This window comes from Hydractinia symbiolongicarpus, chromosome 1 (genome assembly GCF_029227915.1).
Source record: "Hydractinia symbiolongicarpus strain clone_291-10 chromosome 1, HSymV2.1, whole genome shotgun sequence".
NCBI lineage: Eukaryota > Metazoa > Cnidaria > Hydrozoa > Anthoathecata > Hydractiniidae > Hydractinia > Hydractinia symbiolongicarpus.
In genome coordinates, this window is record NC_079875.1 from 14,271,186 (window position 1) to 14,287,229 (window position 16,044).

General features: G+C 38.5%; 1 protein-coding gene across 1 annotated transcript; it reads right to left on the minus strand.

The window, feature by feature from the left end:
• Positions 1-5,308: 5,308 nt before the first annotated feature.
• LOC130654088 (uncharacterized) lies at positions 5,309-5,905 on the minus strand. Its single transcript, XM_057456653.1, has one exon. It carries the CDS (start codon positions 5,903-5,905, stop codon positions 5,309-5,311), a length of 597 nt encoding a protein of 198 aa, XP_057312636.1.
• Between the last annotated feature and the right edge of the window lie 10,139 nt (positions 5,906-16,044).

The following is a 16,044-nucleotide window of genomic DNA, read 5'->3' on the forward strand; positions in this document are numbered from 1 at the left end:
ATGACTAAAATGGTTAAATAGGTAGATAAAGCTAACTATTTTTACATTCTGACTTCTGACAAAATCTTACCTACGTGTCTCAGCTGTCTGCTAAGAGATTAGATTTACGGCCATCCCACGTTGTCCATTATGCTGTGATTGCACTAATTTTCTTATTCACGATGTGCTGTCTGGGTAGCTAGCTACGTAGCCAGTTTATATCGGCCAGAAAAATGAATTTTGAGCGAGAACCGGAACACGCTGACGACTAGAAAACGTAATCAAATGTTGATGTAGGTGAAATGTTGAGTCTGTACTGTTTAATTAATTGCGGATACGCTCTATTGTTAATAAGTAGAGATTTTCATTTACTGTATAACAGTAAAACATAACATTTTTGTCCTCCAAAATTTTCTCCTTGGGAGAATATTTATCTCACTAAGACAAATCATTTCTTTTCAAAAGGAAATTATACCGCGAAATTTAAGGAGAAAAATGTAGTTTGATCTTGTAGATATACAAAATGTTCATTAACAGAACGAAGAATAAGATATATATGAAATCAAGAGTTAACTTTAGCATATGCATGCTTACATTAGCTAATCTTAGGTTTAAGTATATGTTAGAGAGTGTGTCCATATAAAAGACTACTTTCTTGTCATCTATACTTTCTTAGCACACATTTCTTTGTTACAACCAACCAGCCTTCACTGCCTACTGTGCCTCTCCTTATAGGTTTCCTTACTTGGGCCTAGCCTCCCTGATGTGAGCTCAATTAGGCACAGTATGCTAAAATGCACTTGATAGGAACTGGGGAAAGCTGGGTACCAGACTCAACTGGTGTAGACTTAACCCAAAACAAAATGGTATCCAGCTACAAGAAAGAGGAACAAGGTTTTACAACTAATATATCTCACATATATATATATATATATATATATATATATATATTTAATTTAATTTATTTAATTAATAAAATTTCTATACATGTGTTCAACATGGCAAATATCGTTTCTTATTTACAGCATCTTCCTCTCACGTAAAATTTGGACCAAAAATGTGGCAGTGAGACACTTTCCGTGAATAGAAGAAGGGTACAACGCGCCCTATTGACTTTTTTAGTTATGCTTGAGAGATCGCGTAGAAACATAATAATTTTTAAAAGTACATTGGTGTATGTTGGTTTATTCAGCAAGAAAACTACTGCATTAATTATTTAAGTATAAGCTTAACACTTTACACGCCAAGGAGTGGATAAAAATGCTCTTTTGAAGTAGTTTCATACTCTTTTGAAGTAGTTTCAATAGCGTGTACAAGTTCTTACAATGTGAGGATCTTGTCCCGGTCAATTCCTTGTATTTTTTTCAATCAAATCACAAACTATATATTTAAGTGAATACTTTGTGTTGACATTTTAACACTCACTGGCTTTTTTACGCACGGCTACTTCAAGTTTTACTTGAAGTTTCTTTTCACGTAATATTTAAGACATATTTTGCAGAATTCATTTTTGATTCTAGACCCCATTTCTTTAGATCCGATGCCCTCCTTAGATGCTTAGATATTGGCCATTGCTGGAAAGTAACCAATTTTTTTTATGAAATTCTTGCAATTGATAAACTGAAATGACATCTTTAAAATGAAACTTACAACACAACTTCATCCCATTGCAGTGAATCATCTTCTATTACAATAATGCGATATGTCAGTGTGTTTGTAAAGGGCAATTTTAACATGAACTTTTGTCCTTTAATGTAACCGGAAATTTTGTCTCAAATGTTAATCTACAAATTCATTGACGCGACGTCATTAACCCTAATTTAACGTCAAAATCTTAATATCAATTAATTAAAGTCATTACAATGCACCTAAAACTTTGAGCCAAGACAACTTGGAAATGAGGTTGCATCAGTGATTTTTCCCACGTGGGTAACTAGGGGCAACCTGGGAATAAATTAGTAATTAATAATAAGGTTGTCGGGTCCTCAAATCCATTTCGGAATATGGACGAGTTAATGATGTCATCCATAGACCTTTAAAACACAATATCTTTGTAACCATTAGTCGAAACCACACGAACCTAAACATTTTCATGATCAGCGTTTTGAGGTCTACACAATAACAAGAAGGGATTAAAGAATTTCTGAAATTAAGGTTTTGTTCATTGGCCTTTGCTCACGTCGAAAGTAAATTTCAAAATAATTTATATCTCCTTTAGTGTTCGTTAAAAGCACATGATTCTATACGTTTCCTAGAGATAGGAAAATGCCGATGTTAGTGCAATCATGTCAAATAAGCGGGCATATCCGTTAAATCAACGTAAAAAGGTCCATAAAATCCCTTAGCACTTTACCATTTTACGTCAGAAGAATAGATCATGCCCGTTAAATCAACGATAGAAGAGTCCCCCAACCCCCCAATCCCCCCCGGGCCCCCACCCCCCAATCCCCGCCGTGTCCCCCCATTACAGTGATAGGATTCAACTGTGTCTATAATGGCCTCTAGCGTACGTAGTAATACCATCTTCCACAATTATGCGCTTATCATCATCCGCATTGAGTGCGAGTTTATTTGTTTTTACCGTGTGAATATCATGCATAATCGATCGAAAGGTAATCTGTTCTCTGTAAATATTCACACCATCGAACAAGCATCTCTTATAATCATCAAACCCTATGGTCTTCTTCACCACACATTTCTTGACTCCTTTGCACTTCTTGTCTTCTTTTCCGTCCAGCTGTTTATAAGCATAATTCTTCGCTCTAAGAGCGACAAACTCCGTCATTACCTTACCACCTAACTCATCCTTCATCAGACCTATGATCTTTTTATTCAAACCCAATGGTAGAGGTCTACCATCTCTCCTATCGTACCCTGAAGTGTCAAATCTCGTTGGCACATCATCAGCGATATCTTTGTAGAAGTCGTTGGTTCAACTTGCTATAAAAGTCATCTTTCAACGGAAGCTTAGTTTCATTAAACCTATCGAATGAATCAACATATTCATATGGGTATACACCCTTTCTTCTTATTATTTTGAATTGCCCATCATCATTGAAGAATTTTCGAAGATTTTTAAACTGATCATCAGATAGATTGTTTACCAACTTATCCAGGCTACTAGCCATAAATCTGAATGAATCGATGAATCTCAGCTGTATCTTTTTGTCTTTGGTCTTTTTGTCTTTGGTCTCCTTATTTTTGCCAATGTATTCACCAACCTTAACATCCGTCGAGAAACCGATATACTTCTCCTTATTTTCGGCATTTATACCTTCCTCTCCATGCTGTTTAGCAAGCTCTTTGATGAATAGATGTGCGTCATATCCACTCAGGTTATGGAAGACAACCGGAATATAATTGGGTACCTTATGTCGGAGATTACATTCTCGATGGGCAGCCCCGCGAAACTTACCGGTGAAATGGCAGTGATCCCTAACCTTGATGTCATCCTTGTCATCAAATTCTTCCATGCAAATGTGGCACACCCTGGCTCTCTTGAAACTGTCACCCTCCTCCTCCGTCAGTGGATGCATTGCTTTCTGAGGAAACATGTTATATAACCTTTTCACCTCAGAAACTACATGATCTACAAAGCGCGGAACACAGTCCTCACCGCGGTAAAGCTTCAGAGGGTCCGGCACTTCACCATGAGCATATTTGCTATAACAACAGAAACCCATGGGAACATGTTTACCAACTTTCTCGGTAGATGATCCACATTTGCTCTTTTCTTCGGGCAACTCTTTTGTAAAAGCTTCGAAATCGGCATACATGATAAATGGAGCTTTGAGCTGAAACTTACCATCAGTGAAGGTTAAGGTGCTACCCTCCCTAGGGAGTTGAATCTTAGCAGCATCGTTATCTTTACAATACTCAAAGTGCTCATCCCTTTTCTGTTCGCTTAAGAATCCATTTAGACAATTCAAGCAATAATACTCCTTATGTTCATGCTTTGAGTTGGCCTTGCTCAGGACACCGCTCAAGTTCTTAACAGCGATATAATGTCTCTTATCCCCCTCACACAGTAAAAACAAAACAACCGTCTCCTTACGATCCAGATGCTTCGACTTGCGACACATGTAGATACCTTCTCTCCCATCCTTTGTCAAAACATGCACAGCGACATCGGGGTTCCTTCTCTCAAACAAATCTATTTTATTTAGCGCCATTGGGAAAGTTAGAGCATCCCAGTTATACTTATCATGCTTCTTAAGAATTTAGATACGCTCAGGATTACTTTTGATCAGATTGTGGTTAAGCGCGGCGATAATAGCCCATCTGAAACATTCATCATCATCTTCATTTTTAGGATTAATAACAGATCGCTTTCCACTGAAATTTTTAGGTAACGGCAAATAAGAGCTACCTCTCGTTAATTTTAGCTTATGAAAGTCCACATGCATATGTAGGATCCTTTCGATTGTGAACCCGCTGGCGGGTAGAGCAGGGTTTTCAATCTGCTCGAATATCTTATTACACATCCGATCGAAAACATCGGAAATGTCATCGTGGGCGTGCAGTATCTCCATATAGCTATTGAACGCTTTATCGACATGCATTACTATTGATTCGGGATTAGATAAATCCTCATTGGATAAATCATCCCTTACCCACCTCACCCACAAGGTCGCCTGAGTCTTCAAAGACTTCTTCTGTTCGAGCAAGTCCTTCATCAACCTCTTGACGATAGGATGAACCTTTTTCAAAAATACCCTGACATTCTTCTCACCATCCGAGTTTATCTTGAAGCGTTTGTATGAACCTACAAACGCTTCTTCAATAGGAGTATAGGGGTTTTTCTCTTTCACCTCTTCCTCTTCTTTCTCTCCACTACCCTTTTTATACAAACTCATGATCTTATCCTTCATGGTTTTGAAAGCTTTTGTTGTTTTATCCTTAATAACCTTAGGTACATGATTTATCAACCATTCCCTCCATTCATTCAACTTACTTTTCACAATAGGTCTGGTTTTAATCATTTCTTGCAGCTCAAACAAATCCATGTCTTGTTGGCTAGTACCGGATCTCGAGGGTCTCGGTGCTGGTACGGGTCTGGTGGGTCTCGGCACGGGTATCGGTGCTGAAACGGTAGTGGTTGTCAATAATTCGATCAGCTCAGCCTTTGTGAGCCTTGAGTAGCCGCGTAGACCGCGTTCTCTAGCGAGATCCCTTAATTCGGAAACTGTATTTCTCGAATTCATATTGGTTTGTGATATACTATATGTGGACCTTTAATATGGTTTTATACAATCGTGAAACAAAAAAAAAGATTCATAACATTTGTTACTCGCGTGAGTAACAAAAAAACAATCTGACCCCCAACAAATCAATTATATTGTCTAATGACAAGATCGATGGATGCGCGACATATTGGGCAATTATCTCCCCCCGATTTCAATATAGATGCGCACGATAAACAGCAGCAAAAATGCCCGGTGTTCCCATGAACAATAGTTGCTTCCTTTCGTTTCGAATAGCAAATTATGCATTTTTCCGATTCATCCAAGGTATCAATGTCATAGTCCAGGATAGCCGGCTGATGCGGCTCAACATTATCCTCATCGATTGGATCCATGGGTATCGGTGCTGATCCATTTGGTCTCGGCACGGGTACCGGTGCTGACACGGTAGTGGTTGATAGCAATAATTCGATCAGCTCATCCTTTATGAGCCTTGAGTAGCCGCGTAGACCGCGTTCTCTAGCGAGATGTCTTAATTCGGAAACCGTTCTCAAAGTCATATTGCGTTCTCCAGTTGGTCCGGGGGGTCTGGGTCTAAGTCTCAATAATTCGATAAGCTCGGACCTTCCGAGCTGCAAGTATCCATGTATGCCAAGGCACATCGCCCAGGCTCTTAATGAGCGGTCACTCAAAAGATCATAGCTAAAAATGTGTTCTCTACTGTATATGATTTCCGAAGTCATGGTTGGTTTGTGATATACGATTTATGAACCTTTAAGATAGTTTTATAATCGTGAAATCGGACGAGGATCGCGAGGGGCTTCGTTCACATAACCACCACCCGAGGTTGCGCTGCCCCATGGTGGTCACCGGATTTTTCCACAGGGTAGTTTGTAGTAAACCGCGGTTTATGATACCAACATCGCACCACCATGGATCATTTCCCGGGGGAAATGCGGGTGGGTACTCCCCCTTGAAAAAAAAAATCGGGACGCGAGAGCATCACCTTCATAACATTTGTTACCCGAGCGAGTAACAAAATCCGTTCTAGATCTAGATCTAGATCTAGATCTAATCACCTTTTGGAAGATCTCTTATCGTTATAACGTTTTTGAGATCTTAGATATGCTTCTCTGTTGTTTACCCTCCAGTTGGAACAGTATCCATACCATTCTTGTCTGGTTTCTAGGTCGATGGTGTAGGATGGATCAATATCATTCCTCGCAATCACCTCACGCAATTTAGCTTTATTCATTCCATAAATATACTTAATCCCACGGGATTTAGCCACTTCTCTCAACTCTTTGAGTTTCATTAATTTGTAGTCGGGTACACCACCATCGGTGGTATCACAATGTAGATCAGTTTGAGTAGCCACGTCAGACATCTTTATATATAATCAATAAAAATACTTTTAAGAACTTTTATCGTGCTACATAATAACAAAAAGGAGATAAATAAAGGTGTGCATAAATAAAACATGTCAAAACTTCAAGAGACTTACTATCAACCTCAAAATTTATGGAAAGGACAAAAGGCTGTTCAGAATTTAAGAGGATTCGGTTTCAAGCCAAAGGAGATTAAGAAATGGCTATCAAAACAAGCATTTTGGCAAGTACATTTACCCGCCCCAAAACATGTTGAAAGACCACATTATGAAGTTACCACCCCTAATGATTTACATCAATTCGATTTATTGTACATGCCCGGTGACATACGGGATGGTAATAAATATAAGTACATTTTGTCGGGAATCGATGCTGCCTCCAGATACAAAGTAGCCCGACCTTTGAGGAGTAAGAAAGCCAAAGAGGTTGCCGCCATGATTGAGGACATCTACAAGGCAGGACCATTAACTTATCCGAAAACTTTCCAATGTGATAACGGTTCAGAATTCAAAGCAGATGTATCAAATTTGTTGGATAAGCATAAGGTTGAAATTAAAAGGGCGACTACAAAATATAAGCAAACGCACACAGCTTTTGTTGAGGCGTTGAACAAGATACTTGCGGAAATACAAGATGCCCAAGAACTGAATGATTCGGAAAAGGTATCATCTACATGGGTTAAGCATCTGTATAAACTGATTGATAGGCTAAACGATACAAAGACGCAGATGATTGGTATGAAACCAAAAGATGCTATTATAATGAAAGAGGTGCCTTTGGTTAATCAAGAGAGTTATCCACCTGAAGTAGAATTACCTAAAGATGGCTTGTATAGATATCTACTGCAACCCGGTGAAGAGCATGATGATGGGCGGAGACGGGCAACCGATAGAATATGGTCGAAAAACACATATAGATTGCGTGAGGTAATAGGGCAACCCGGTAACCGTGTAATGTACTATGTTCAAAACGGACCCAGACGAGCTTTTGTAAAAGAGGAATTGATGTTAATACCTGAAGATACAGATTTACCTCCCGTTTATGTCCAAGGTTGGTGAGGGGGACGAAGTCATGACAATGACAAAAAATATCTTTACCTGTCTGGTAAAGATGATTGTGCCGGGGATCGCGCAGGGCGGCCGGCAGGTAAGGCCGCATAATGTCATAAACCGCCTTACTTTCAATTTTTCAAATAGCACATGAAACATGTGAGTGGTATACAGGCACACATTACTAACTTTGTTCCTGATTTAACGCCTTTTTTAGACTTTGAACTTCCGCCATTAAACTTTTTCAAACTGATTGCGTGTTTTACTCTCCATCTTTCTATCTGTTTTGCTCATCTTTTCCAGAGCTTTGTAGTAAATACCACACAAAGTTTGAAATTCCATGTGGCTAATATTATCATTACTCAATGCTCGTGAGAAAGAGTTTTCAAACACAGCAATAGCAGATGTTACAACATCACATAATTTCATGACTTTGTTGAGTTTATTTTGATATCTCTTAATCGATGCTGAGATAATGGTACAGGATATAGCTCCACCTATGGATACACTGGAAAGTCCTATAGAAATGGGAATTCCAACAAGGGTAGCACTGGTTGCTATCGTACCAATACCGGTGGAAATGGCTAAGGTTTCTGAGATGTATAGTGAAATCGCTAATCGGTCTAGTGCTTTGTTATATTTATACTCCTTGTCCCGGAATTTCTTTTGTAATTTTACCAACTCATCAAGTTGGGAATTAACTGTATTTGTATTAAACTTGTCTTGCTCACTCGAATACTCAGGAGCGGTGGGTAACTTTGGATAAATCTTAAGATCGGTCATTTTAGGTTATTACAAAGAAAAACTATCCTCTAAATAATTAAAAAAACCACCTTTCACTCTCCATCTATTTTACTTATCTTTTCAAAAACTTCATAGTATATACCACACAAAGTTTGAAATTCCATGTGGCTAATATTATCATCATTCGGTGCACGGAAATAGGAAGAGTTTCTAATCTCATCAGTATACGATACTACAGTATCGTATAATTTCTCAACTTTGTTGAGTTTCTTTCTATATTTATTAATATATTCCGAGATAATTTCACGGGAAACAGAGCTGGATGGCCCTATACCGGAAAATCCCATATAAATGGGAATTCTAATATTGGTAGCGCTCCAGACTATCATACCAATACCGGTGGTAACGACCATTTTTTCCGAGATGCTGAGTGCAATCGTTAACCGGTCTAGTGCTTTGTTGTATTTATACAACTTGCTGTCGAATTTATTTCGTAATTTTATCAAATCTTCAAGTTAAGAATTAACTAGCTTGTCTTGATCACTCGAATAATCGGGAGTTGGATGAATATTAAGCCCGGCCATTTTAGTTATTATCTTATTAAAAAGAAAAACTATCCTCTAAATAATAAAAAATGGCAGACATTGACCCTTTTGGAGACCATGGGAGACCGGATGAAGGTACCGATGAAACTTTACCACTCATACCAACCGGGGACCGTACGCGAGTACAAATAAACACACCGGGTGAGGAAGAAACATCATTCGGAGGAGGTTCCACTCAACGTACCAGAGTTTTGCGGGAAATTGTTGACGTGTTGTATGATAGATCATCTGAAGGATCCCTGTCAAAACCTGAGGTGCTACATACAGACCTTTTTGAAATTAAGGATGGTGAATTATACTACAGAGGTAAAAACGAACCTTTGACAAACAATGGAAGACTAAGGGCCACCGGTACTATATCAGATATATTAGGCAAGAGAAAGCTGCGTAATTTAGGCTTTGACATACCAAAAGGTAAGATTACAGCCCGACAAGCTGCTAAGCTAAACAAAATACAAGAAGAACTACCCTCGTCATCTAAAATAACAACAGCAAGTGATGTAGAATTAGAAACTATATCTGGGGATGTGGTGAACAGTACGGAAGATTTAATTTCATTGGTCAAACAATCTGTAGACCATGAAGCAACCCAGACCGGTGATCTATTTGAATATCCTATGCGTGAATTGCTAGGATTGGATAGATCATTGAGAAACATACGAGGAAGTCTTCAGGATGAAGTTGCAAAAAAGGTTCAGCTCGAACAGCATATTGACAGAGAAAAAAACAAGTTGGAAGAGATGGAAAACACACCAAATATGACCGAGGAACAACAAAATGAAGCGAAAGAAAGGTTGAAAGGTTTGCAAAATGAGTTGAAAGGCCGGCAAGAGATTATCGATATTCTCAAAGGTAAACTTAACAGTCAAATAAAAAGCATCAGGGAGACGATTGCTAAAGTACTTGACAAAGATACCACACTGTCTGAAAAGATACGAACACTATTCCGTGAGCAGGGTATCACTGTTGTCAGCGTACTAACGGCATTTGGTATGGTTATCGGCCTTCTCGTAGAAGCTTTGTCACCTGGGGGTGGGGGGTCATCCACCGGTAACGCACAAAATCATAAAAAGGGCGGTGCAAAGGACCTCCGGTCCTGGATAAAAAACAAGTTGAATGCGTTGGGATCTCTCTTGGGAAGGTTGGCGGGGACGGCCGCTGCGGCTCTACCGGGTATATTAGGATCCATAGTATCATGGATACTCAATCGGGCGAAAGAAACGGTTGGTTCGTTGAGTCAAAACTTGTGGGCTTTGATAGTTGGAATCGGAGGTCTGATATACACCTATCTCGTGACAAAGCGTTAGGGATACTACAGCTTATATGTTACACGCATCATGTAACATACTTTTTGTGCTACCTAGCAATAGTTTGCTATCTTTCAAAATACCACACAGCACCACCGACACCGATCATACTTAGCGCGATAAAGTCCAATTCCCTTTCATGTTGATCCTGACTCGGTGTATAAAAGTCGCTCAATACAGGTTCCCGCGGTAGGACATCCAGTCCTTCAAGTTTATCCCAAAAACTTTTTTATATTAACGCATTGCATTGTTTAGCTCTATGAATTTTCCTTCGGCCTTCTTTTCAAGTCTGAGCTGCTTATTGATAAAGTCTACTCTCTCTTGTCTTTTACGTTGCCACAAAACCTGGGCTTTTTGTAATTGTTCTATGGCCAAATCATGACGCTTTCTTTCCTTATCAATTCTGTCTTTTGATAAGCTTAAAAAGAGATAGCTTTAGATATTTATAGTTTCAGGTATAATCTTTTGCTTAATTAAGTATTCCCTTGACATTTCACTAGCGGCGACGATGGCGACTAGCTTTCCGGTATCTTCCAAGTCAAACTTTTGAATTGAGGGTGGTGACATTTTTAACACCTTTTTTCCTAGCATCGAATAGCCGACAGCGAAAACGCAGACGACAGATGCGTGATATAAATCGTTGACGATACTTTTCTTGTCCATGTTATTTCTATACTGTGAGATTATTATATCGCGATATTATCCCTTTATTCCATTTCAAGTTTACTTATTCTCACAGGTGTTTTGGATTTTTGTGGTGGGGTACCCTTCGGCCCAGTTATAGCAAATAGTACATTGTCTTTCTGTTTATACACAAAATAAGCACCAACCAAACCGATGGCTGTTATCCCCCCTATAGCGTAGTTCATGGGCTTTTCATTTGGGACAATGGTAGGTTCTACCTCTACGGCATTGTCTTCTTGAGATGGCTGTGTCTGAGGCGTCTGCTGTGTCTGAGGCGTCTGCTGTGTCTGAGGCGTCTGCTGTGTTTGTGCCATGACCGCTTTTTTATATTCTTCCCGCATTTTACGGTTGTATTGCGCCAACCTCTTACCCGCTTCAACCTTTTTAGGGTTTTTCGTTGTCACCTGAATGGGAGTCTGTTCCTCTGACATCTTTATTATCTGTTGTATTACTACTAGTAGTATTATTATTTGCGTTTAAATTTCTTCCAGCGATATAATGCCTACCCGTAATGAGACCAACACTGAGTGGTGCTAACAATGTGCCGAATTTATAATATAAGTCACATGTGAACCTTTGAAGGGCGGAATTTACGAAGGGGTCATTTTCCAGGTCATTGCTCAATGCATTTTGAGAATTTATCCCTAATACTGTACAGGCACCCATGGAATACATGTGAATGATTGATTGCCCCAAGGACTTCACCATTTGACCTGATAGTTTAGCTTCGTATATACTAAATAGTTTCTTCACCTCATCATCTTTGAGCTTTTGAATTTGACCGTCCGTATACATTTTACCCAGGTATAGCTTGCTATTTCCGGTTAACACACACTCTAGCAATTTTTGCCTCTTGCCATCCTCGGATGGAGGACCCGGAAGAGCAATTAAGTTATCAATTGCCGTTTCAGCCATTTTCAATAGCGATAGGTATTTTTTAACACAAAAATAGCAAAAACTAAGTACTACTAGTACTAGTACTAGTATTATTAAATTGATATATTCTATCATTTTGTTGCAGTCCTATAATAGTCTTATAGGAGTCTTATAGGAGTCTTATAGGAGAGTCTTATAGGAGATTTCAAGAAATCTATAGGAGATTTCAAGAAATCTATAGGAGTCTTATACTTTTGTTACAAGAGTCTTGTAACAAAAAACGTCCAATCTAGCAAATCACGTAAGTTCTTGGATGTTCCATTCTCATGACTAAATGTGTGTATTTACCATCTTTTAGCCTTTCCTTAACCGTCTGGATCTCTGATCGTGATTCAATGACATCATTCTCTTCATGAATAGTTGCGAGATCTTGTCTGTCTTTTGGATACCACACATATGACATTTTAGCTTGCCTTCGTAAATTTTTTGGTATAGCGGTGTATGATTGTGTGAGTAGCCACATAGTGTGGTTTTGATGTCGTCCGCTAATGGCCAACTCTAGCAATGCTGTCTCTTTTTGTCTAGTTTCTCATCTGCGATGATATCGTCGATCAGGAATAAGGTTTTGTATCCGGCACAGAAATCCGTCATCTTTCGAATATAATCATATAACATACCTCCCGGCTCAATTAGAACCACATATATGTCGTTCCAAAACGATTTTCGGTCCCTATATGTCTTATTCCATCTTAATGTTGGGCATATAATCACGATGAAATCGAAGTGATAAAAGTATTCATTCTCTAATAATTTTACAACACGTTTGGATTTTCCGCATCCCGTGGGACCAACGAATAATGCTGTGTGGGGCTCTTTCATGTAAAGTGTGTTTTTCGCCATTCTATCTTAATAAAGTACATCAATAATTTCACCGTTTAGAATGTTTAGTTGAGCGTCCATGATTAGATATATATAGGCGTTTAAGGATCCTGCGGTTTCGGCGGTCTTTTCAATTTGTAGGGTGATCCCCTCACTTGCATTTTCAATCCGTCGACCGGTCCCATGCAGGGAGTTTTCATCTATGGTTCTGAAATCTAACCATAGAGCATATTTGTTAGTTAAGTAATCGGAGACTTTTAAATCATGTAATTGCAGATGTTTTTTGATTTCGCTGGCATTGCCATCCTTTGGTTTACCCTCGGCAAAATACTTACAAATTTCATTATAATGTTCAAACGGCTGCATCCCTTGAGCAAAAAGTTGGTTAGGCTTACCCTCAACTATGGCGGATACCTTTTTAATTTTCGAATTGTAGAACTTACCGGTATCTCGTTTGTAGGCTTGTTCGTCTTCAAACAAAACTAATATACCCTTCAAAGATTTACAAGGTGTACTGAATGACCAATACCACGTTGTGTCCGACTTATCCACTCTAATTTGTCTATGTCTCAAAAACCTGTCGTATAGTAAAGCCATGTTTTCATATTCATTTGAAATGAATCTGGCTAAGGTTGGGTGTGTCACAATCTCATATTCGAGAGATATGTTAGTTATTTTGTATTTAGCATCCGGTGCCGGTGCCGTGGCAGAACCGGAAGGTTTGGCCGGAGTTGATAATACAACCCTGTCGTAATTATTGAATGTGATCTCATAACATAACCTATTACCTAATCCAGCTTGATAATATGGAATCGTGCTATCTAACATTTCAAAATCTAGTGGTATGGTGAACTTGTTTTTGTATGCATCAGCAATGGCTTTGTCTGAGACATCGGATGCGTCTTTATCCGAAGCGCTTACCCTCAATTTCATACAGTTTTCCGTACACCCATCATTGGATATGATGCCTTGTCTGATTGCATTTCTCTTTTCATACTTGGTTAGCCATAAATCTCTGTAGCATCCTAAAAGATCAAAGTCATCAATGCTCAAAATCTCGGTACCCTCAAACTTAATTGCTAACTTTTTAACAATAGCTCTTCCAATATTAGAGACTAATGTTCTTTTCGTGTCGGCTTTTGACTCGAGTTCAACGTCGAAACTTATTTTTGAAGTCCCTGGAACAATAACATCATCGCTACCTAAATTAGGAAACCTAATCAAAAGTAACTGGTGTTGATCAATCTCACTTGGATTGTGTGTCACAATTACTTTTTGGTGTGATCCTTTTACACCATGAGCAGTTCTAAGAGAACGTTCAGGATTTAACCTTTTTCCGTATTCCATGTCTGTTATTACTTTTATTTTATTTTTACTTTTATCTCAGTTAGCGTATACTTCATTAGACCTATGACCTTTTATTCAAACCTATTGTCTGCCATCTCTCTTATGTGAAGGACAACTGTTGTTCCCAGACTATCTTTTACCGGATCTCCATTTTGATCGGTTATTTTCAAAGTAAGTGATTGAAGGTAACCACCCTTTAGTTTCTTATATTGTGGGTTTTTTGGCTCAATATGTGTAACATCACCATACTCAGATATATGATATGTTAGCAGGTTATCGCTATATCTACCATTTTTAAGATTTAATGTATTATCCAATTCATTCAGATTGAAATGTAATTCTGTTATGTTGGTTAGCTTATTTGTTTTGATTACTCGAGGGTCTTTGATTAATGGTGTGGATGTGACATCACCCGCTAAAGATGCGTTCAACTCCCTGCCGGTGTATTTTCCTTTCGGTAGCAACTTTTCGTCTTTTCCAATGGTCACTTTTAGTGGAGCTGTGATTTCATATGTAACATTGTCCGAAAACGTCTCTATGATCGCAACTTCTTTTGTGCCATGTGGGTTGGTGATCGGGTGATACAAATAGATTGTCTTTTCACTATTTACGTCATTTATTGTGATATACATTCTTATAGAGAGTGGAATTATTTAAATCAAAAAGAATGGATAGCATTTTCAAATACAATCCCAATGCGGCCTATAAGCCAAATGGAGGACGGGACCTTCAGATATTGGATGGGAAGGATCTATACAAACAGACCATTATTGTCTCTGAAAATGGCTCTTTTCCTGCTGTCTTTCCTAATATTTTTACTAATTACGAATTGAATCAAAACGAACAACGTATGAAAATTTGGAATGAACAACCGTTTAAATTATGGCAAACCCAACTCAATTTTGCCACTTGGTGTGCTTCAAGTGCTTGTGGAGTCAGTTCCGAACACCTGAAAGAAGGTAGATCTATGATCAGATCGGTATATCGTTTTCATGTCTATTATCACATTAGACGAATCATTAAGCGCTTGCAGACACCTCTACCTTTTGAAGATAGTTTTAATCAATATGACAATCCTTATTCAAACGAAGAATTTCTAAAAATATGTGGTGAATATGACGTCGATTATAATCCTATGAAATACAGAGGTCAATACTTTTTCAGCTCATATCAAAAAAGACGTAAAAACTATCCAACTCCGGGCTTGAGTTATTTCACGAATGACTCCATGACACGATGGATTGTGGAAAAATCTAATGGCTTTACAAACACAGGTCTTGTAAAGATTTCAAGCAGTGTTAGGGCGTATGCTTATCTTGTTCTTAGTTCGCAAGCCTCATCCCGTTCTTCTATCTTGGGTAATGATGTTTTAAGCGCTTTGACGGCTCAAAGAGTTTTTATGAACAACCTTGAGGACATTGTTAACCGTAGAGTTGATATTCAGGAGGACATTAAACGTTATCAGAATACGTTAAACTACGCTTCAAGTAAGGTTGATTATTCTGTTGGAAAAGGTATTTATATGTTACCTAGTGACATGAATCTCAAAATTAAAACAGGGGTGGTAGGTTACAACAACAAGATTTTGATATCGGGTGAAGATCTGACGATTGGGATTAATCGAAAAGTCAATGTGATTGAAAAAACAACTGAATCACATAAAAAGATTCCTGATAGGACATCCAGTCCTATTACCGATAAAAAGACCCCCGATAGACATATTCCTATCCGTAGTACTATTACTACCAGTACTACTGATAAACACATTACTGCACCTTACCACAAAGATACTCCTACACACGAAGATGAGAAGATCGCTCTTGTGATGGCCATGACAACAGGTTATTTCATATGGTATTTGTTTAGATAAAGAATGACGTCAATTAAATGTCAATCAAACCGGAATAACAATAGAGAACAATGCATTCCTTACATACCAAATATCCTTAGCAACGGCTACTTTCGTTTTGACTTTTTCTTATGTAAACAACTTTCTGGTATGT